Below are 22,186 nucleotides of genomic sequence, written 5' to 3' on the forward strand. Positions count from 1 at the left end.
CGGTGCCAACAGACCAGTTCTTTTTCCCCAACACAACTGCAGTGCGGAAGACAGCAGCACCAACACCAGCGGAGTCCAGCAGGTGGCAGGAGGAAGCAGCAGGAGACGGTGCTTACTTCACACGTGCCGGCAAGTCTTCATCTGCCACTAGAACTGCTCCGCAAGCTCCTTCGTTCCCAGAAGGGTTTGCCACCATCCTTCCCCCTTGTCTCCCAGACTGTGCGATCACCTGTAAAGGCTGCCATCTTGGGGGAAGGGTCAGATGCCATTTTCCCTGTCTCCTTACATGTGGTTGCCAATGGCAGGAGCCATTTTGGAAAGGGAATTTCCACCATTTTAGGTGTCTGTTCTCTGGGAGTTTGTGAGATTTAGCAATTTTGTATCTAGTGATTATTTACTGGGGTTTTTTGCCTGTTGCCGTTTTGCTTGTTAGTAAACTGTTATTTTTTCACTTATGTCTATTTGTATTTCACTTCTCCTTATTGGTGGAAAGAGATTGGTTAAAACAAAGGGAAAGAACTTACTTTAGAGTGTTCCCCTTTAAATTGTCTTAAACCAAGATCACGTTTTCTCACATGAGTACTGTATTTGTCAGTAGTTTGATTAGAACTTCAGTAGATGAGTGCTTTAAAAGCCATGGTGAATTGTCTTTAATAAGTAATGATAAAAAAAGAATATTCATTTTCTGATGGTGTTCACTTTTACTCTTCATCCAGAGTAGTCTGAATTCAGCGATTCTAAAGACATTTCATGTAGCCCTATGATTTTGTTATATAACTTTTAAACTAAATGTCCTCTTCTGGTTGCAAATAAACCAGTGGAAAAGGTAACTCCATCCTGCTTCCCTGCTGGAGGTTACAAACTTCCCACACCCCAGTCTGTATCAGTCAAACAAGCTGAAATAATTTTCACAGCAATAGATCATGGAGACATTGCACAAGAGCAAGAGTTAAGCATGGACTGTGACTTATGGAAAAAGGTGTAGTTAGAAGCAGCTGGAGTGAGGATTTGGCCTGCACAGTTGCAGTTGGAAAAGGTGCTTGATGTGTTGATATTTTCATTTAAAGCTGCTGCTTGTGCCAGAGACAATACTAGTGTGATTGTCATTACTGTTCTCTATTATGTGCTCACTGTCAGGATGCTAGGCATCCTCAGGTGTCAGGAGGGAATATGTGGATTGAAACCAATTCAAGCCTGTTGCTCTCTTCAATATTCTTCTGCTAGTTGTTCAGTTCTTATACTCTTTATTGAGCTTAGCCATGTATATGCTCCTCCAATGCTGGACTGGCTAACTCAGAGATATTCACACACTCTTAATGAACTCAGATAAAATCATTTACATCACCAATTGATCCACTCAACTCATTGATCCAACTTGATATGATGAAGCCTTGAATATAATTCACTGCAATAATAAAGACTTATAAAATAGGATCAACCAAAACTATGATAAACCCTTTATCAATGGGTTATCAAAGGTGGGGCCTCAATTTGAGTGCTGTATGCAGTTTGGTGCCCACAATTTAAAAAGAATGTGAAGGTCTTTGAATGTGTCCAGAGAAGGACCACCAAGCTGGTGAAAGGGCTGGAAGGCATGTCCTGTGAGGAGCAGCTGAGGACTCTGGGTTTGTCTAGTTTGGAGAAAAGGAGGCTGAGGGGTGACCTCATGGCTCTCTGCAGCTTCCTGAGGAAGAGACATGGAGAGGTACGTGCTGAGCTCTTCTCCCTGGAATCCACTGACAGGATGTGTAGGAATGGTTCAAAGCTGCATCAGGGGACGTCCAGATAAGGAAACATTTATTTACTGAGAGGGTGGTCAAACACTAAAAGAGGCTTCCTAGAGAGGTGGCTGATGCTCCAAGCCTGTCAGTGTTTAAGAGGCATCGAGACAATGCCCTTAATAATATACTTTCAGTTTTAGCCAGCAGTGAAGTGGTCAGGCAGTTGGACTATATGATCATTGTAGGTGTCTTCCAACTGGAACTATTCCATACTTTTCTAAAAAAATAAAAATCTAAATGTTCTGTATTACTGTAACAGCTATGATAATATCTGAAAATTGTGTGTGCTGGTAGTGTGCATTTAGGTTATAATAGTATTCCAGTAATCTTTTCCTTTTATGTAAATATCCATGTTTATTAATTTCTACTTTCCATATTCCTGCTCAGCATTTTGAAATGGTCTGTCAACCTAATAAGTTACTTAAAAAAAATTATGCCATTACCCCATTCCTTCTAATGGAAAATGTGTATGCAGTTCTAGAAAAATAAAAGTATATTCTTACACAGTTAATGAAAAAGTCATTTTAATGGTATTGAGCATGTCTGATGATTTGTTCTACTGGCATTTTGGGAAGATTGTACATGAGTAAAGAGAAACAATTAATTGCTGCTATATTCCAAAATATTCAGATGTGGTACAAAGCAGCGGGTGCAGTAGAGCAGAAATACCCTGACTACAATCCCTATGATACACATGCTTACCCACTGATGATTTTTAAAAAAATTAATTATATTATTTTGAATCAGAGGGAACATGAGCTTTAAAGAGAAATATAAGGAGATTTTATTGATTTTAGAGTTTTGAATGAAATTTTGTATTGCTGATGCAGACAAAGCTTTCAGACTGATTGTCAGGAACATGTTTAATTCCCTCTAAGTTGATAAAATAATCGAAAGTTATATCTACTGCGAGCAACTAAGTACGATGCAGCAGCTCACTCCCCTGCTTTTCTCTTTCCCAGTGGGATAGGGAGGAGAATCAGGGGGAAAAAAGTAAAACCCATGTGTTCAGATAAGACCAGTTTCATGAAACAAAGTAACATGTAATAATAACAACAACAATAATAATGATAATAGCAATAATTATAATAAAAATGAGAGACTGGAGGACTCCTTTTAATTTCCTTTCCTCTTTTATGTCATTATTGCTTTTTTTTTCCTGTTGTACTTCTTCCTATCTCACTCCTCATTTCTTTTCCTAAGACTACCTTTCTCTTTTCCTCAGTGACATTATGGTCTCACTGTCTTGCATTCCTGTTGTTTCTTCCCATCTATAGTTACCTTAACGACTTGGACCGCATAGCAGATTCAGCCTATCTGCCAACTCAGCAAGATGTGCTTAGAGTTCGAGTCCCAACAACAGGGATCATTGAATACCCATTTGACTTACAAAGCGTCATTTTCAGGTAGAAAAAAGTTTAACACCCATTTGTTTTGTTTATTTTGTTTCCTTTTACATTAGTAATACCATGAATAAGATATTGGTCAAATATACAAATTAGTCAATGTTTTTTTAAATTTGAGCTTGGTGTTAATTTTATTTTCATGTTTTTGTCCATATATGATTAGCAGCTGTTGTTAAAGGTGTAAAGAGGATGAGAGACAGATTTGTCTTTTTCTGAAGGTAATTATTATTGATAGAAAATCTGGAAATAATTTTTCAATAAAATTAGTACAAATGTACTATTATGAATAATTATAAAATGGAGAGGTACCACTTCTGTACTTGATTTTTATAGAGAAGTGATATTTTGCAAATTTAATGCCATTCTTACAATTTTCCCCACAGCTCATTTTGAGGGCAAATACAATTGCTAAAGATTAACTATGCAGTTACAAGTACAAGTTAGACACCTGAGTGTCTAGTTACATTGAGATCCATAATAAATTTGGAGTACACTCTGCCAGCAAATTTGAGTTTCTATTTTGGCTATTAACAACTTCAGTAAATACAGATTATATACTATTTATACTCTTAAAATTAGGCAGCCTTGACAAGTTTGGAATTTTGACTGGCAATTTCTTGGGAGAATGGCAGGCCACCAACTTAATTCTGTGGATGCATTTCTGCTGAATATGCAGAGCATACATTCTAGAATTGTGACTCAAAATCATAAGTGTTTAGAATAACAGAAATTTGAGGACTTTAAGACCCATAATAATTTAAATTCAGAAAGCAGATCAAACAAAAAAGCAAATAGGATAACTTATTTATTTACAACACATTCCATTAGTCTTTAATATGAATGATAACAGTTTTAAGAAGAAGCAAATTGTTTTCAATTAAATTCTTGAATTCAGTGTTTCATGTGTTTGTATGTTTATCTGCAAAGGTATTTGTGGAGTTGATGCGATCATTGTTAATTTTGCAGAATGGTGGATGTAGGAGGCCAACGATCGGAAAGAAGAAAATGGATACATTGCTTTGAAAATGTCACATCTATCATGTTTCTAGTAGCTCTTAGTGAATATGATCAAGTGCTTGTGGAGTCCGACAATGAGGTAAGCAAGCATTAGCATAAATCACCAGTTTTAAAGAAAAAAAACCCTAAAATTAATTTTAAATTTTATTTGAAAATTGATTAAAACACAAATTTGTAGAGAGTTTTGGTATGTGTGTTTTTACATGTTTATTTGGATATTAATTTTTTTTGACCAGTAAAGTTTAATGATAGATTGAATACTTCATGCTAAGCAGCAAAACAAAAGGTTGCTAGTCCTTTTAAGACACGTTCAAAGCAGGCTGGCTTGTTTTCCAAATATTTACCAGCAGTTGTATGCAACTGCATGGAATGAAATGAGAAGTTCTTAATGGATTAAGATGTTAATCTTCAAATAATATGACACAAACTAATCTCTTCCATGGAAGGTCAGTGGAACCCATCTATTTTGTGTTAAAGGTGGAATAGCTGACGGAAATGTTCTTATTGTAGCTATTTGCATGGTTAATGTTGTGTAGCAAAGCCATAAAAATACAATGGGAATTAAAACAAAATTCATATATTCTTTGCTAGAACAGACCCTATAGTAGTAAACTTCATTCCATTGACTTAAAGTATAGGATTTATATTGGCTTATATTTCCTATTTCTGTTTCTATTTCAAAGGATAACAGAAGTAAAAAACTCATGGGTGGTGATACATGAACTAAGTAGAAAAAGTGCAGGAGTACCCAGTGTTATGTACACAATTTTAAAAAGTAGGGGGGAAATTTAATGCTTGGACATTTTCTTTCATAAAGTCTATTCCCATTATTCATCAAACTTACATGAGTTACTCACCAACACTGTTCTATGCAAGTTTTTAGCATTCATTTACAAAATTTAGGTGAAAAAAAGAAAACATTTTATTGTTCTTCATGACTGTATATATATGTTGATTTCATTATTTAAGAGAAGGGTTGATATACCAAGGTAAAACAGATGTCCTGGGGCAGTCATGATTGTATTCTCAACTTTTTCGATATTAATTTTTTTCAAGAAAGACTAGGAGTTCTGAGAGCTTTTAAATTTATACTTTTCCCATAAAAGAAAGAAATCTCATTACAGTCTTTATATCATCAGACATCTCCTTAAAAAGTACAGCTGTTACAAAGAAAAAAAATTCAGTTGATTATACAGTGAATATATCTTCTCATTTATTTTTGTAATTTTTTTAACTTGGAAGGTATCAGAATGCTTTTATTTTGTTTTGTAAGGCATATATTTGATGTTGTGGTCCAAACAGTAATGGAGTCTGGTAATACATCATAAAACAAAGCTTTATTGAGAAAGAAAGATGAACAACAATTCCCCCATATAGCAACTCACCCAATCACCAATAGTGAGTACAGGATCATAAGCAATGCCATGGCTCTGGTGGACTGCCAGGGACATTTGATGTCAGGGTCATCTGGCAGAAACAGATAATCGTGCAAATGCATTTTAAATGTGGAAAAGAGTTTTGACAATGTAGGTCGGGGGCAGAGTGTTGGCAGACTGTCTAAGATAACGGTATTGGTTAAGGGACAGGGTGTCAGAAGGCAAGATGTCACTTCCACCCTGTGATTCTCTCAAATCATCATTTGACATGGAGTTATAGGCAAGGGTGTTATTTTGATGGGTTGTTAGTTATATAATAATCTAGGTGAGGTTGGTGTTCCAACACCTGCAGGGTATGTTATGTAGTCAGAGGTTGAAAGGTGGTGTATCACAAGACAGGGACTGTAGAATCACCTCTATCAAGTATCAGTTGTGCAGGCATCTGGAGGTGATTACTGTTATGAATGGAGAGGAGAGCTTAAAAAAGTCCTGCCTTTGACTCAGATTTCTGGCAGTAGCTCTGTTGGGGGGGGCCTGCACCCCAGATCCCTCTTGCTTGTGCGTTCTTAATCATAGCCGATTCAGTCTATTACAAAATGAATAATTTATTTAATAGACACAAATTTAACAGATATAAGACTTTTACAGATTACTTCCTACACAGGATAAACAAAAGAAACACTACTAGTAGATAGAGTGCACAAGTGAGTTACCTATTATTACAGCTAGCGAAGAAATAGTATAGATTAGGATTCAATGTATGTTACCATCCAATTTCTGATGGGGCACACATAGGATCCTTTCCTCTGTTTCCAGAAAAGTAACCACAAAGATGGGTCCAAGTTTTGAGAAGTCCTACGCATTTCCAGGGAGTGTGTAGGAGACTTCTACCTCCGTGAAAATTTGTGTAGCTTTTATAGTTGTAAAAGTAGTGCCTTTCAGTCTAGGATTCCTGGCTTATCTCTCTACATCTTGCTCTCAAGGCAAGGGATGTTTATTATCAGCTGGGGATCTCACCTCCCTCAGTAATTCATGTGAGGGGGGAGAATGTCCAGAGCTATGCACCAGCTGATGGACAGAGAAGATAAGCAGATAAGCTTTTTTGTGGTAGAGGGGGGATGTCCTGCCACAATTGCTACTGCATTTTCCCAATTGCTGTGAGAGGCTGTGAAAGAGATTACAACCAGCTTTTGTTTATATCTAGTGGCCCCAACCCCAGTCAGGGAGTGGCTTGACATGACTGGAAAATGTTTTATAACACAGTCCACAACCCCATACACTGATATGAAACAAAACATAAATAATGACAAAGTAGATAATTTCAAAAAGTACAGCCAAAATATTTTGATAGATGCCCTGAGATATGGGAACTAAGAAGTAAGCCATGACCACAATTTGCCAATTCCCCAATGAATATCTTCAGTTGCTACCTGGTGCAAGGGCTTTAGTTGTTCCTGGATTTTCTTAAGGTCAGTTTAAATGCATAGATTTTGGCTGACACAGACACAGCAGGTAGTATTTACTAATGTGCAGATGCCACTTTGTCAAGTACTCTGAAGCTAGTGGTTTTGAACAGTAGTCTGTGGTACCTGAGCAACTTCTTGCTGCAGAGCTTGGATGGCACCAATTGTTACATTTTCTATATTTTCCAGAGTAGCAGAGAGACTGATGATTGCTTTCTCCAGCTCAGAGACCCCTAGACAAGGAAGTTCAGGGAAGCTGGTGAAATATGCATGCTCATTCTACTAAAGGGTTAAAACCACACCAGTGTCACAGGGCATCAGGATATTTATGGACATGGGTCCTGAAGAGGTTTACTTCAACATGCATTGCAGGCACGATTAGTCTGGGTGCGTAGACCTCCTCTCTCTCCATGGGAGCATTGTCATGGCACAGCTGCTGCACAGCCAGTATAGGCCAGGGGCACCTATTTTGATAAGGTCACAGCAGCAAGTGGTGTCTTTCAGGCAGTTGTCAATATTGGCATGGTAGGTTTGCATGGTGTAAGATAAATCCTGCTGCATGGTTTTTTATTGTTCATGAGACAGATGATAGCCCATAAAGTTTTGGAGGGCACAGAATTCTGATCCATGATTTACCAAAGTGGCAGTCAGTAGTCAGTTTTTGAGACACTAGCCTAAATAGAGTAATATCTAACAAAGATTTTACATGCACAGCCCCACAATTCCACCAATACCAGCATTCCTACCGCAGGAAAACCTTGGTTCACAGATGCAGTATGCTATGTACAAATCCAACAATCAGTTCCCTTCCTGACATTCACAGTCACCTGAGAGAATTAGCAAGTTAGGATACCAACCAGCAAGGTTCTGGTGTACCTCTTGGGGAAGAGTGGCTTGAAAGATGCTCTGCAAAAAAGGATCTGGGGGTGTTGGTCAACAGTTGGCTGAATATGGGCCAGAAGTGTACCCAGGTGGCCAAGAAGGCCAATGTCATCCTGGCTTGTGTCAGTGTCATGGTTTAATTCCAGCCAGCAACCAAGCCCCATGCAGCCACTCTCTCACTCCCCCACCAGTGGCATCTGGGAGAGAATCAGAAGGGTAAAAGCCAGAAAACTCATGGGTTGAGATAAAGACAGTTTAATAGAGAAAGCAAAAGCCATGCACACAAGTAAAGCAAAACAAGGAATTAACTGCTTCCCATGGGCTGGCAGATGTTCAGCCATCTCCAGGAGAGCAGGGCCCCATCACACATAATGGTTACTTGGGAAGACAAATGCCATCACTCCAAATATCCCCCCCTTTCTCCTTCTTCTTCCAACTTTATATACTGAGAATGATGTCATATGGTCTGGAATATCCATTTAGTCAATTTGGGCCACCTGTCCCGACTGTCTCTCCTCCCAACCTACCATGCACCCCCAACTTCCTTGCCAGCATGGCAGTACAAAAGCAGAAAAGTCCTTGGCTCTGTGTGTGCCCTGCTCAGCAATAGCAAAAACATCTCTATATTATCAACCCTGTGTTCAGCACAAATCCAAAACACAGCCCCATACCAGCTACTGGGAAGAAAATTACCTCTAGCCCAGCCAAAACCGTCACAATCAGAAATAGCGGGGCCAGCAGGACTAGGGCAGTGATCATTCTCCTGTACTTGGCACTGGTGAGGCTGCACCTTGAGTATTGCATGCAGTTTTGAGCCCCTCACAACAAGAGAGACACCGAGGTGCTGGAGCATGTCCAGAAAAGGACAATGAAGCTACTGAAGGGTCTGGAACCCAAGTCTTATGAGGAGCTGCTGAGGGAGCTGGGGGTGTTTAGTTTGGACAAAAGGAGGCTCAGACGAGAACTTATTGCTCTCTACAGCTACCTGGAACGAGGTCGTAATGAGGTGGGTATCAGTATGTTGTCCCATGTAAGAAGCAATAGAACAAGAGGAAATGGCCTGAAGTTGCACCAGGGGAGGTTTAGATTTGACATTAGGAAAAAATTATACATCAAAGGGGTTGTCAAGCATTGGAACATGGTACCAAGAAAAGTGATTGAGTCAGCATCCCTGGCAGTATTTAAAAGATGTATAGGCATGGTGCTTAAGGACATGGTTTAGTGGTGGACTTGACAGTGCTGGGTTAATGGTTGGACTTGATGATCTTTGAGGTCTTTTCCAATCTAAATGATTCTATGACTATCCTTAAGAACAGCATCTACAGCATATTCAAAAGAGGGGCATGCTTGGAATAACCAACAAGAGTACAAGTAAAACAACTACAGTAAACAGCAATATAGCAGGAGGATTTTTCCAGATTGTTGTGGTTGAGATGAAGACAGTTTAATAGGTAAAGCAAAAGCTGTGCACACCAGCAAAGCAAAATAAGAAATTCATTCACTACTTCCCATTGATGGGCATATGTTTAGCCATTTCCAGAAAAGCAGGGTTCCATCACATGTTAACAGTTACTTGGGAAGACAAATGTCATAACACTGAATGTTCCCCATCCCCCTCCCCTCATCCTTCCCACATATTCTTGTCCACCTCAGCCTACTTACTGGCAGGGCAGTGTGAGAAGCAGAATAGGCCATGATGCTGAAAAAGCACTGTTCAGAAATAACTAAAATGTTGTCAGCACTGTTTTGGTCACAAATCCAAAACAGCACCATATGAGCTGCTATGAAGAAAATTAACTCTATCCCAGCCAGAACCAGTACACATATCAGTCTGTACATCCAGGATGGTCCAGTAATTGGGCTGAGTGAATGGCTCCTGGCTCATTATGGATCTTATCACTTCCAGAAATGCAAGATCACTTTTATGACAGACCAAAGGGGCAGTATGTGGATCCAATGACTGCCAACCTGTCAGCCTCAGTTCCATGCCCAGGAAGATCATGGAACAGAACCTCTGAGAAGCTATGCTAAGGCACATGGAAGACAGGGAGGTGATTTGAGACAGCCATCAAGGCTTCACCAAGGGCAAGTCCTGTCTGACCAACTCAGTGGCCTTCTATGATGCAGTGACTACAGCAGTGGACAAGAGAATAGCTACAGATGTCATCTATCTGAAGTTCTGTAAGGCTTTTGACAGTGCCCCACAACATCCTTCTCCCTAAATTGGAGATACATGGATTTGATGGCTCATTTATTTGTTGGATGAGGAATTGTCTAGATGGTTGCATCCAGAAGGTAGTGGTGAACAGCTCAATGTCCAGATATAGACCAGTGACAACTGGTGTCCTTCAGGGGCTGTACTGGGACCAGTGTTGTTTAATATCTTCACTAATGACATAGACAAAGGGATGGAGTGCACCCTCAGCAAGTTTGCAGATGACAAAGCTGAGTGGTGAGGAACGGGATGCCATCCAGAGGGACCTGGACAAGCTCAAGAACTGGGACCATATAAACCTCATGAAGTTCAACAAGGCCAAATGCAAGGGCCTGCACCTGGTTTAGAGCAAATATAAGGCCCCAAAAGCTCACTTGATGAGCCTCTTAAAAGGGCTTACAGTTTTTCATGCACTCTGAGTTAGATGCACGGAAAAAATACTGACAAGATATCCTCAAAAGGCCAAAACAGCAACAAAAATATTTACTGGCAACATCAGAAAATCAGAGAACTTTGTCAAAAGTTTAAAGCAGCATTCAATCAGCATAAAACATTTCACAAAACATTAACTTAGTCCATTCGATGCAGCAGACTCCAAGCCCATTGGATTTTAAGTTACTCAAAACTCTGAGAATAAGGAATTAGAAGAAGAAGGAGAAAGAGACAAAGACAGAAAAGATATAGAAAAGAACAAGTATAGCTTCCCCTCCTGGTTCCAGTGGTGTTCAACTGATAGAAATCCCAAGAGGAGGTAGAGTCAAGAAATATGCTTGACTGCTATGAAAGGCTGTCAGCCACTGAGAAGCCTTGATCCAGCTCCAGCTGCACATTTCTGTACATTAACTATTCACAAATTTTTGTCTTTAGCCTTTTCACTCTCTACAGCTATCTGAAAGGTGGTTGTAGTCAGATGGGTGTTGGTCTCTTTTTCCAGGCAACAACTGACAGAATGAGAGGACAGAGGCTTAAGCTGCACCAAGGGAAATTTAGGCTGGATGTTAGGAAAAAGTTTTTTATGGAAAGAGTGATAAAGTACTGGAATCGTCTGCCAGGGGAGGTGGTGAAGTCACCATCCCTGGATGTGTTTAAAAAAAGATTGGATGTGGCACTCAGTGCCATGGTTTAGTTCAGGTGGTATTAGGGCATGGGTGGATCTTGATGATCTTCAAGGTCTCTTCCAATCTAGTGATTCTGTGATTTTCCATTGCAGCTGAAATAGGCTTTTGCTGAAAGCAATTTTGTGAGGTAAAGCTGGCTCATAAAATCAGAGCTAGAAATTGAACGAGGTATTAAATACTGCCTGCTCCCCACTGCTCCTGTCCTCTCTGCAGAGCCATACTGTCTTGCTTGGTTTTGGCAAGGCTTCCTTCATGTTGCATCTAAGGTCAGATCCCCAATAGAGGCCTTTCCCTATATTCCTTGTTATCCCATCTGTATTTCTAGAACTAGTTCATATTTCTTCAGCTGTACAAACAGGTAGTTAGTGTGTTTGTAGGAAACAGTTTTCCCTTGGAGATTAGTTTAGCACTGGAAAAGGGAACCCAGGGAGGTGGTGAAATCTCCATTCTTGGAGGACTTACCTAGACAAAGCAATGACTGACTTGGCCTTGTGTTGTTAATAACTATACTTCAGTGAAAGGCTGGACTAGATGGACTTCAGAGGTTAATTTCAGCTCACACTTCTGGTATAATATTCTACTGTTATTTCAGTGGTGTTTCAGTGGGATATGTGTGAGTACTTACAGATGTTTACATTTCAATAGATTAATTATTTGACCATTGGTTGTTCAGTGGTAACTAATGGTCTCAGCAATGCATCAGTATACTTACTACAGTCACGCTCTTTATGTTCTCTTAGGTTATAAAAGTAACTGCTCTCATCTAACTGTGGTGTTTTACCATTGATAAACCTAACCCTTACTCTGAAGCTACCCATGTAGTCAAACTCTACATTGGGTAGGACCAGTAGTATTGTATGATAACTCTGATTCTGGAAATAAACTGTAAATTCCTGCTCCTAATGTTATAATGAGTAATTTATGGTGAAATAAAGGGAAAATTCTCCAAATGTAAGTGTCCCAGTATCTTAGTGCAAAGAATGTAGGAGATTCCCTCTTGGGAAGAGCTATTCAGCAACAGATGTGCTTATGATGAAATTTTCCTACTCAATTCCTAACAGACCACCTTACAACACAATTTCCCTCTTATGTCTAATGATAAGCAAAGGATCAGTTTTGCAGAAATACATACATATTTACAGTTAGAATTAGACTTAAGTACTTTGCTGAATCACAGAATGCTTGAAGTGGGAAGGGGCATCTTGAGATGAACTAGTCCAACCTGCCTGTTTAAGCAAGGTCAGCTAAAGCAGGTTGCCCAAGAATAAGACATTCATAACAGTAAGAAATTAATTCTCCTAATATTTATCTGGTAGGCTTAAATTGAATATTTATCAGCTACCCCAAAATAAATTTACTGCACTTGTTCCTCATTGTAAATATGAGTGACAAGTTTAACAGTTTATAAAGTCATACATTCAAATTGTAATATTTTCATTAAAAGTCCACTACTTTCTATTAGTATTCTATCAGTATTTAAGCTATAACATTTCATCTCTTTGCTTCTTTATTATGCCTCGACTTTCTTTTAAACTTTCTGATTCTATCAAACTACAAAAAGCAAGAGGTTTTATTCATGTGAGCCTTTCAATAGAAACAAGAGGCTAATAGTTTTTCACAATAAAACATTTTAAATTCAGGTTTACAGTGATGGCTTTTGGGACAGTTTTTTAAAAGTGCTTAGAGTTTAATATGTGTTTAACAAAATCCTGTCTACCTTCCTTATAACAACAGGGAAAGGGAAAAAGCCTGATAAATATTTTTATATACTTCTGAAGGAGGGGCTCAGTTTTGGAAAGACCACCCACCTGAAGGTAGCAATTGCAGGGACAGAACGGAGGATCTAAATCCTACAGGATTGTCCTGGTTTAGGGCAAATTTTGGGAGGAAACTTCTGAATGGGGTTTCTCTAGAAAGCAAAACTCAAGTGGCCCCTCTCTCTACTGGTTCGGGAAAAGATTTCCTTGGAGAAAAGTGAAAAAAAATGTTTATTTAACAAGCAAAGTATTCACAAGCATAAAAATGAATAATACTAAACAATAAAACTTCTCGCTGTTTTGAAGAGATAGCAAATTCAGAAAGTCCTTGTCGTGGAATGTAGCTCGGCTCTTTTAGTCTCTCATCTGTCACTCTGTGCTGCAAAGTGCCACGTCCCAGGCCTGGTGGGTCACAGGTGCAAGCTCCTGGTGCTCTTTTGGGTTTTTAGTCTAGAGCACGTTCAAACAATTTCAAGAAAAAGGAAAAACTACAGTCCAGGGAACTTCTCTGCCTCAGTTAGCAAAAAAAACTAGCTATAAAGCAAAGGAGATCCCTCTCCCACTCTCTGTCTGTGCTGCAGACAACACAGTCTGTGAGAAGGATGTGGGGGCGCAAGTGCAGTTTCTGATAACAAATTCTGCACTTCTTTTCTCCCCCTTGGCTCTTTGAACTAGTCTTAAAGGTGCAGAACTTCATATCTAGCATAAACAGAATAGATGATTGGGGATCCAAGCATCATAAAGTCACCCTAGGACATTTCACTTCTTATCCTTATATCGTCAGCTTATTATATACAGACAATGGTAGTGATATTCATCAAACAGTGATATTTACACATGGTTCTTATTCCACAATTAGATCTTCCTGAGGTACACACTGTGTTGTTCTATCTTTCTGCATTATCTACTATGTGCAACCTGGTCCCTGAGCAAAGACAACCCCTCAGATCGGTTTGTCTGTACTCGAAGCAGAACTGATTTAAACTGTTTTCCCTGATAAACTTCTGACATATCACTGGGACCTTGTCTCTGTCTACTGTATATAGGGGCTCAGATTGGGCAGGGCTTGCTCAGTTGGTGGAACTTCGGGTGTTATCTAACCAGGTGGCCTTTGATAGATGCTGCTCCTAAATTTTGAATGATCCCCCACCCAATGCTTTCAAGGTGGTTTTTAACAGTCCATTGTACTTCTCTACTTTGCTTGCAGCTGGTGCATGGTAGGGGATATGGTATACTCACTCAATGCTATGTTCTTTAGCCTAGGTGTTGATAAGACTGTCCTTGAAATGAGTCCCATTGTCTGACTCAATCCTCTCAGGCGTACCATGCCTCCAAAGGACTTGCTTTTCAGACCTAAGATAGTGTTATGGGCCATAGCGTGAGGCATAGGGTAGGTTTCTAACTATCTAGTGGTGGCTTCTATTATTGTGAGCACATGGCGTGTTTGGGGCAGTGTGATGTAGTCAATCTGCTAGGCCTTTCTATACTTATATTTGGACTACTGCCTATTATACTATAGGGGTTTCAACTGCTTGGCTCGCTTGATCACAGCATACATCTCACAGTCATGGATAACTTGAGAAATACTGTCTATGGTTAAATCTACTTTTCGGTCTTGTGATTACTTATAGGTGGCATCTCTACCCTGATGGCCTGAGGCATCATGACCCTATCGAGCTAGGAACAACTCTTTCTTGTGTTGCTAATCTATCTTTGATAACTGCTATCTTTGCAGCCTGATCTACTTGCTTGTTATTTCAGTCCTCTTCATTATCTCTGTTCTTGGGGACATGGGCATCTACATGGTGGACTTTCACAGATCGTTTTTCTACTCTGGTAGTGATGTCTTTCTACTCTTCAGCAGCCTAAATTGGTTTTCTCTTATGCTGCTAATTAGTTTTTTTCTACTTCTCCAGCCATCCCCACAGAGCATTGGCTACTATCTATAAATCACTGTAGAGGTAGAACTTTGGCCACTTCCCTCTTTCAGCAATGTCTAGGGTCAGTTGAATGGCTTGATCTACTTTTTCTTCTAGTAGCTTCTGCGACCTGTCATGTTGGGCTTTATATGGCTGCTCTGTATTTTTGTTTTATCTCTACGATGGGACAAGAATGATCAGTAAGAAGAGCGTATTGTGTTTCTTCTGTTGGCAGTTGGTTGTATCGTGGAGCTTTTTCACCACGTGTTACTTGTTTTTGTTCTTCATCAGTGAGACTAAAGTTGTCATTTTTAGGCTAATTTGCAATTATCTTTAAAATCTCAGGGTGATTCAGTTTTCTATTATGGGCACGTTGTGTGATGAGAGCAATCTACTTGCTCCATGTGGCATTGGTGGCATGGTGGGTAGAGGGAACTTTTGCATTGAGCATCTACCCCAGCACTGGTAGTCAGGGTATGAGGAGGAGTTGTGCTTCAGTGGATATTACTTCTGAGGCGGCTTGGACTCTTTTATAGGCTGCTAAGATTTTTTTTCTGTTGGAGTGTAGCTGGCTCCAGACCTTTTGTAGCTTCGACTCCTGAATCTTAGTGGTCGACCTTGAGTTTTGTTGCAGTGCAAGCTGATCTGTAGTTAGCATTAATCCAGTTATAAATAAGAAATCCAGCCCAGTTCCATGAACTAGCCTCTGGGCTGACTGACAAAGGTTCCAACCAATAACAACTCTCCTAAAATGCAAGCATTTGATTGGTTGAGTCTGGGGAGGGGGTGCAGAAACCAGACCAATGTCTGTATAGCACTGGGAGTTTTTGAATTGCCTATAAAAGGTTGTGGGAAACAATAAACCAGGCTGTTTGGCTGATAAAGCATGGGAGGTCTGTTGTGTGTTAAGTCTCAAACATACAAACACCAATGCATCAAAGTTTCACCAGGCACCTTCTGCCAAAGGCTCCAGGACAAGCCATTGCTGTTCCTGGCTGCAGAGCAGAGCATGTTCTTCACATCTGGTCCTGTCTTGACTGGACCAAGGGCTACGGCATGAGTGATCTGCTTGATCTGGGCAAAGGCTTGTTGCTGCTCAGGGCCCTATTGGAAAGTGTTTTTCTTGTGGGTAACTCGGTAAAGAGGGCTCACAATCTGGCTGTACTCAGGAATATCCATTCTCTAAAATTTTATGGTGCTTACGAAAGCTTGCATTTCCTTCTTGCTAGTCGGTGGAGACATTGCTGTGATCTTGTTACTGACATCAGGTAGGACTCCGACACTGTCTGTCTTACTACTTTACTCCCAGGAACTGGATTTTTCGAGCAGGTCCTTTAACTTTACTCTTCATGATGGTGAAACTGGCTTTTAGGAGAATCTGGATGATTTTTGCTCCTTTCTCAAACACCTCTACTTCCATGTTCTCCCACACAATGATGTCATCAATATACTGTAGGTGTTCTGGAGCCTCACCCTTTTCTAGTGCAGTCTGGATCAGTCCATGGCAGATGGTAGGACTGTGCTTCTCCTCCTGGGGCAGTCAGTTCTAGGTGTACTGAACTCCCCTCCAGGTGAAGGCAAACTAAAGCCTGCACTCTGCTGCCAGAGAAATGGAGAAAAATGCATTGGCAATATCAATAGTGGCCTGCCACCTCGCTGCCTTGGACTCCAGCTCATACTGGAGCTCTAACATGCCCGGCACAGCAGCGCTCAGTGGTGGAGTCATGTCATTCAATGCACAGTAGTCCACCATCAATCTCCATTCTCCTTCAGATTTGCGCACAGGCCAAATGGGGCTGTTGAAGGGTGAGTGGGTTTTGCTGACCACCCCTTGGCTCTCCAGCTCACGGATCATCTTATGGATGGAAATCACAGCATCTCGAGTTGTTCTATACTGTCGGCGATGCACTGTGGAAGTGGCAATTGGTACTCTTTGCTTTTCCCCCTTCAGAAGTCTTACTGCAGATGGGTTCTCTGATAGTCCAGGCAAGGTGTTTAATTGCTTAACACCCTCTGTCTCTACAGCTGCTATCCTAAATGCCCACCTGAGTCCCTTTGGGTCTTTAAAATACACACTTCAGAGGAAGTCTATGCCCAAAATGCATGGCTCCTCTGGGCCAATCACAATAGGGTGTTTCTGCTACTGATTTCTAGTCAGGCTTACGCCAGCTTCTACTAAAGTAAAATCTTGTGACCCTCTTGTCACGCCAGCAATAGAAGCAGATTCTGCCTCCACATGTCTCGATGGGATTAATGTGCACTGCACACCAGTGTTGACCAAGGCTTCATATTTTTGTGGTTCAGATGTTCCAGGCTAATGAATCTACACATTTAAAAAACATGGTTTTCCCTAGCCTCTACCTGGCTAGAGGCAGGACCCCTCTAAACCTGGCTATCCTTCTTTCTCTGGACATATGTCTTGGAGGTTCCTTCAAGGAGATTGGACATGTCATCATCATATCTGGCAGTCCGGCTATGGGCTACTGGAGCTGCTTCTTTTTTGGTGGAACTTCATCTCTCAGTCTTGTTGTCTTTTAATTCAAATGCCCATTGTGCCAGAGCAGTAGTAGATTTTCTATCCCATCTCCTCATATTTTTTCTACAATCACGCAGGAAGAACTACAGCTCAGCTCATGGGGTGTACCTTCTCTCCCTATCTGGGGGATGTCTACATTTGGTACTAGAACTTCTGATCTGTACTGCCGAGATTTGGAGAAAGCCCTCTTTAATCTCTTCTCGGAGTTTCTTGTGATTCTCTTTCATCTTATCTTCTAACTAACTAATTATAGATTCATCAGGTCATTGAGTGTAATCTTTTCTTAGGCCAAGAAGGTCCTTCAGGGAAAAGAACCTAATAGCGACTTCTGATTTTGTGTCAGTTGCTTTGACTTTTGATTTTGTATCAGGAAGTGGCTTTGACAGTCTTTCCCCCAGATCATCATCGTCTACTGGCCAATTGGTTTTGGTTGTGTGCTTTTTTCCTGCCGCGACTGCCAGTGGCTTAGGTTCACTGTCTGGTTTAGCTGCTGGCTTAGGCTCACTGTCTGGTTTAGCTACAACCTAAGTGACTGGGCTGTTGGCTGCAGTCTGAGTGACTGGGATAGCTACTGATATATCTCCCTGCCCCCCCTGCCTCCATCTGCTGCCCTACAGTATCTAGCAGCATGCGATAAGCATGTGCCAGGGCCCAGCTTATTGCAATGATCTTTTTCTCCTTAGAGTCATCATGGCAGTTCTCTTCCAGATATTTCCCCACCTTGTCTGGGTTCTGAATTTGTTCACGTGAAAATTCCCAGCCTGGGGCATCAGAAAATTCCTTTGGGGATCAGAAAATTCCTTCAGGGTTCCGCCCATTCTCTCTGATTCTCCACAGTACTCAGGATTTTTTACTCTTGGGTCTACTCCTGGGTCAGGAGTCTCATCAGCCCCTCTGGAAATCTCAGCCCTGACTCTAGACAAGCTGCAAACTATATAGAGGAAGTCTACTAGATTAAATACCAGGAAGGTGGTCTCTTTAACATTCAGGGGGAACTGAACATTCTCCAAAAGTGACATAACAGATTCAAAGGAGAAGAAGGAAAGGAAAGGTTGAAAAGCCTCATCTTCTGCTCCTCCTCTAACAAACTGGGTGCAATTACTAATAAATCTCTAAAACATGCTACTGGAACTGGGATGCAGGGTAGGATGAAGAAACCATAAACTATATATATCTGGAACAAACTATAGCACTTTTGTAAATTTCCTATAAATCATTATCACCATGCCCAGCAAAATAGCTATTCTAATCCATGCCCCTCTACTGTAAAAACTACGTGTTAGGGACAATACTGGAGCTCTCTGGATTAGAAAATAAGCCTAGGGACCAGAAAGGTATTAAAACCTCAAAAAAGCCTAGGGACCAGAAACACATGAAGTCTTCCACCCACAGAGACTATGAATTCAAGCAACGTGGCTACTGACTGCTTTATCTCAATACAGAGTAAATACAACTAAAATGCAATTAGTACAGGTTTTTACAAGAAAGACATTGAGGTGCTGGTGCACATCCAAAGAAGAGTAAGGAAGCTGATGAAACATCTGGAACATAAATCCTATGAGGAGTAGCTGAGCATAATGAGTGTTTTTGGTGTGGAGAATAGAAGGCTCAGGGGAGACCTTATTGCTCTCTACAAGTGTTTGAAAGGAGGTTTTAACAGTGTCAGTCTCTTGTCCGATGTAGCAATTGACAGAACAAGCAGAAATGGCCACAAGTTGCACCAGGGGAGGTTCAGGTTGGATATTAGGAAATAATTTTTCACTGAAAGGATTATAAAGCATTTGAATAGGTTACCCAGGGAAGTGGTTGTTGCCATCCCTTGAGGGTCTTTAAAAGATGTGCAGATGTGGCACTTAGGGACATGGTTTAGTGGTAGACTTGGTAGTGTTAGGTTAATGGTTGGACGTGATAATCTTTTAGGCCTTTTCCAACTTAAACAATTCTATGATTCTATGTCTCAGCAACATCAGAATCTGCAAGATTCACTTTGATTTTGTTCTCTAGAAGCCTGTGTGAGGACTTAAAGAGTGCAATTACATGTCTCAAAACACTATTCCCATAAGATAAGCCACTACAACAGGAACTTGAGATAAGCACGGATGGCAAAAAGGAAGGCACTAATTCCAGGCTTAAACAGAGGTGAAGGTTTGGAATTAGCACACCGGACAAAATTCCACCGTGCAGACTGTGGGAAAGGAAACCACTACTTACACCCATGCCAGTCCAAGTTGTGGGAACATCTGCGTCCACCCCTTGGATACCTGGAACTTGGACTGTATAAAGGTGGTACCTCCAGTAGAATGACTCTGGGACCCCCACCACCAAAGACCAGGGTGAAGAAGGCTGCAAGAATCCACATGGTGGTGGTATCTTTTGCTTAATTTCTTTCTCATTCTCTCTCCGCCCCCGCTCTCTTTCTATTTCTTTCTCTCTACCTCACATTTACTGTTAAATAAAATCTGTACTATTGACTTTGGCATATGGTCTTGTTTGCACATTAATTTGAGCAGAGACATCTCTCATTAATCAGATCATAACAGCCTGTTTGATGGTGAAACTGTTGTTTTCAGGAGGCATCTCCTAAAAAAAGCTTCTGCAGTAGCTAATCAGGTCTGCCTTAGAATTTTCAAATAATAAAGTAGAGTTAATTCCTGGTTCTGAACTCAGTTTGTTCTGACTCTGTATTAATTACATCGTGTCAGCCTAACAGTTCTTCAGAATTGTATTGAACCACACAGAATTTTACAGTGTCAGGAAGCCCTTGCAAACAGAACTGTATGCTTCACTTATTTAAATTTCCACTATCACACAAAATGTTTTGCAGGAGCAATTAAACAAGGCTTAAGTAAAGGCTAACTTGATGTTAGAAACAAATTTACTATTTGTAAGATTTTATGTCATAAGCCTTTGATTTGGGCAAATATTCTCAGGTTATCAATGAGTAAGTTCTAAATTTACCCGGAACTATTTTAATGTCAATCTCTTTCAAAAAATTAAGGATTACATGCATTTAAAATTCAGGAAATTCATATAAAATTAATAAAGTTCTTGAAACTTGGTTATTATGTCTTGTTGCACATTTATCTCTGCCTTGAACCACATGCATTTCAGTGCCCATGAATTTGTTGACTGATCATAACTGTGCATAATCAGTATTTACAACAGTACCTGTTACAGCTATCGTGTCCATGACCTGTGTTCTAAAGAATAATCATGCTTGAGTCATTGAGTTTGCAAAAGGAAACTGCCTGCATATTTAATATACCACATACCTATGAATTGTAAATGAATCAGTTAAATCTTACATTTTGGTAAGAAAGTGGAAAACATGAAATTGATATGTTTATGAAACAAAATGGAATTGCATTGATTAAAAAAAAAAAAGTTATTTTCACAAATGCACAAATGTATCTCTTTTTTTTTTTTAAATTCCAGAATCGAATGGAAGAAAGCAAAGCACTCTTTAGGACAATTATCACATATCCATGGTTCCAGAATTCTTCGGTCATTCTGTTCTTAAATAAAAAAGATCTTTTAGAGGAGAAAATTATGTACTCCCATTTAGTTGATTATTTCCCAGAGTATGATGGTAAGTATATTGCCACCAGAACTCATGCCCCCATTTAAATTGCAGTAGTGACCAAATGTAATAACGTTGCCCATATTTTGCTTGGAGGTTCTTAGGACAAAAATAATCACCCATTCTTCATGAAATCCATTTTCTTCTTTATAAATTGTACTAAGTACACCAAATGGTTAGTTTGTAGTTGAACGACTTACTGGTCATGTTTTTTTAAAAATTATATGAGAAGGAAAATATTATTAAGAATAACAGTTTTTAATGCTTCAAATTTTTAAAGTCACTGAAGTCTTGTGGAATTTTCTAGATTTCTAGGAATTCATCTTATACCTCCATTAATAGTGGACAAGACGGCAGTACCTTTCATGTCAAATTATTGATTCTAGATGAGTAACATCATATTTGCAATGGACCTTATTCTGTCCTTGTTCATAAGTTGGGATGAGGATTTGAACTGAAGTATAAAGCTAAAATTATATAAAAATACATTTTTCATTCTACTCAACATCTCACATACTCTTTTATAATTGGGTTTGTGTTTTGTTGTTTTTTTGTTTAAGGCTGGAAATCTGAATACAAGTCATAAATTCTCTGTGTCTCTCAGATAAACCAATATCACTTCTCCCACCCTTTTATTGTACCATTTCTTCTTTGTTTCCATTATTTTAATTTTATGTTACTTATATGAAATTTAATGTGCTTGTCCCTGAAAACATTATGTGGAACAAACAGCTGTTTCCAAAGAAGCTGTACTTTGAGAAAGTTCTCCTGAGGTGAAAACCTAGATATTCAAAGGTAACTGAGTGGAGACTGGCAACAGAGAAAAAAATCATATTCAAATAATAACATCTCTTTTGTCACACCAGAGAGTGAAAAGCAGATTCAAAAGCTACAAAAAAATTAAATCTCTCATTTTCAAAACAAGATAGTGATAGAAGGAAAAAGTTTCATGTTTTTCCTCTTTGAGAGGAAAGGATGTGTTCACAATGAACAGCCTGCAGGATCAGGCCATACTTAATTATGAACCAGTGTAAGTTTAGTTTGATAGTACTAAACAGAAGATAACTGACAGTTAAATAGAATATATTCTTGTATTTTTATGTTAGAAGTGTGGCAGGTGCCTTAGATGACATCCT

The 22,186-nt window shown here is 39.8% G+C and overlaps 1 protein-coding gene across 1 annotated transcript in view; it reads left to right on the top strand.

Moving 5' to 3' along the window:
• The window catches only part of LOC143696579 (guanine nucleotide-binding protein G(q) subunit alpha), a 187,661-nt gene that overhangs the window by 159,678 nt on the left and 5,797 nt on the right, over nt 1-22,186 (top strand). The window contains exons 4-6 of the mRNA XM_077193161.1: nt 3,059-3,187; nt 4,154-4,283; nt 20,906-21,059. Of these exons, the coding sequence (XP_077049276.1) occupies nt 3,059-3,187; nt 4,154-4,283; nt 20,906-21,059 (413 nt within the window). The remainder of the gene's footprint in view (nt 1-3,058; nt 3,188-4,153; nt 4,284-20,905; nt 21,060-22,186) is intronic.

Source organism: Agelaius phoeniceus, chromosome W (genome assembly GCF_051311805.1).
Source record: "Agelaius phoeniceus isolate bAgePho1 chromosome W, bAgePho1.hap1, whole genome shotgun sequence".
In the NCBI taxonomy this organism is placed as follows: domain Eukaryota; kingdom Metazoa; phylum Chordata; class Aves; order Passeriformes; family Icteridae; genus Agelaius; species Agelaius phoeniceus.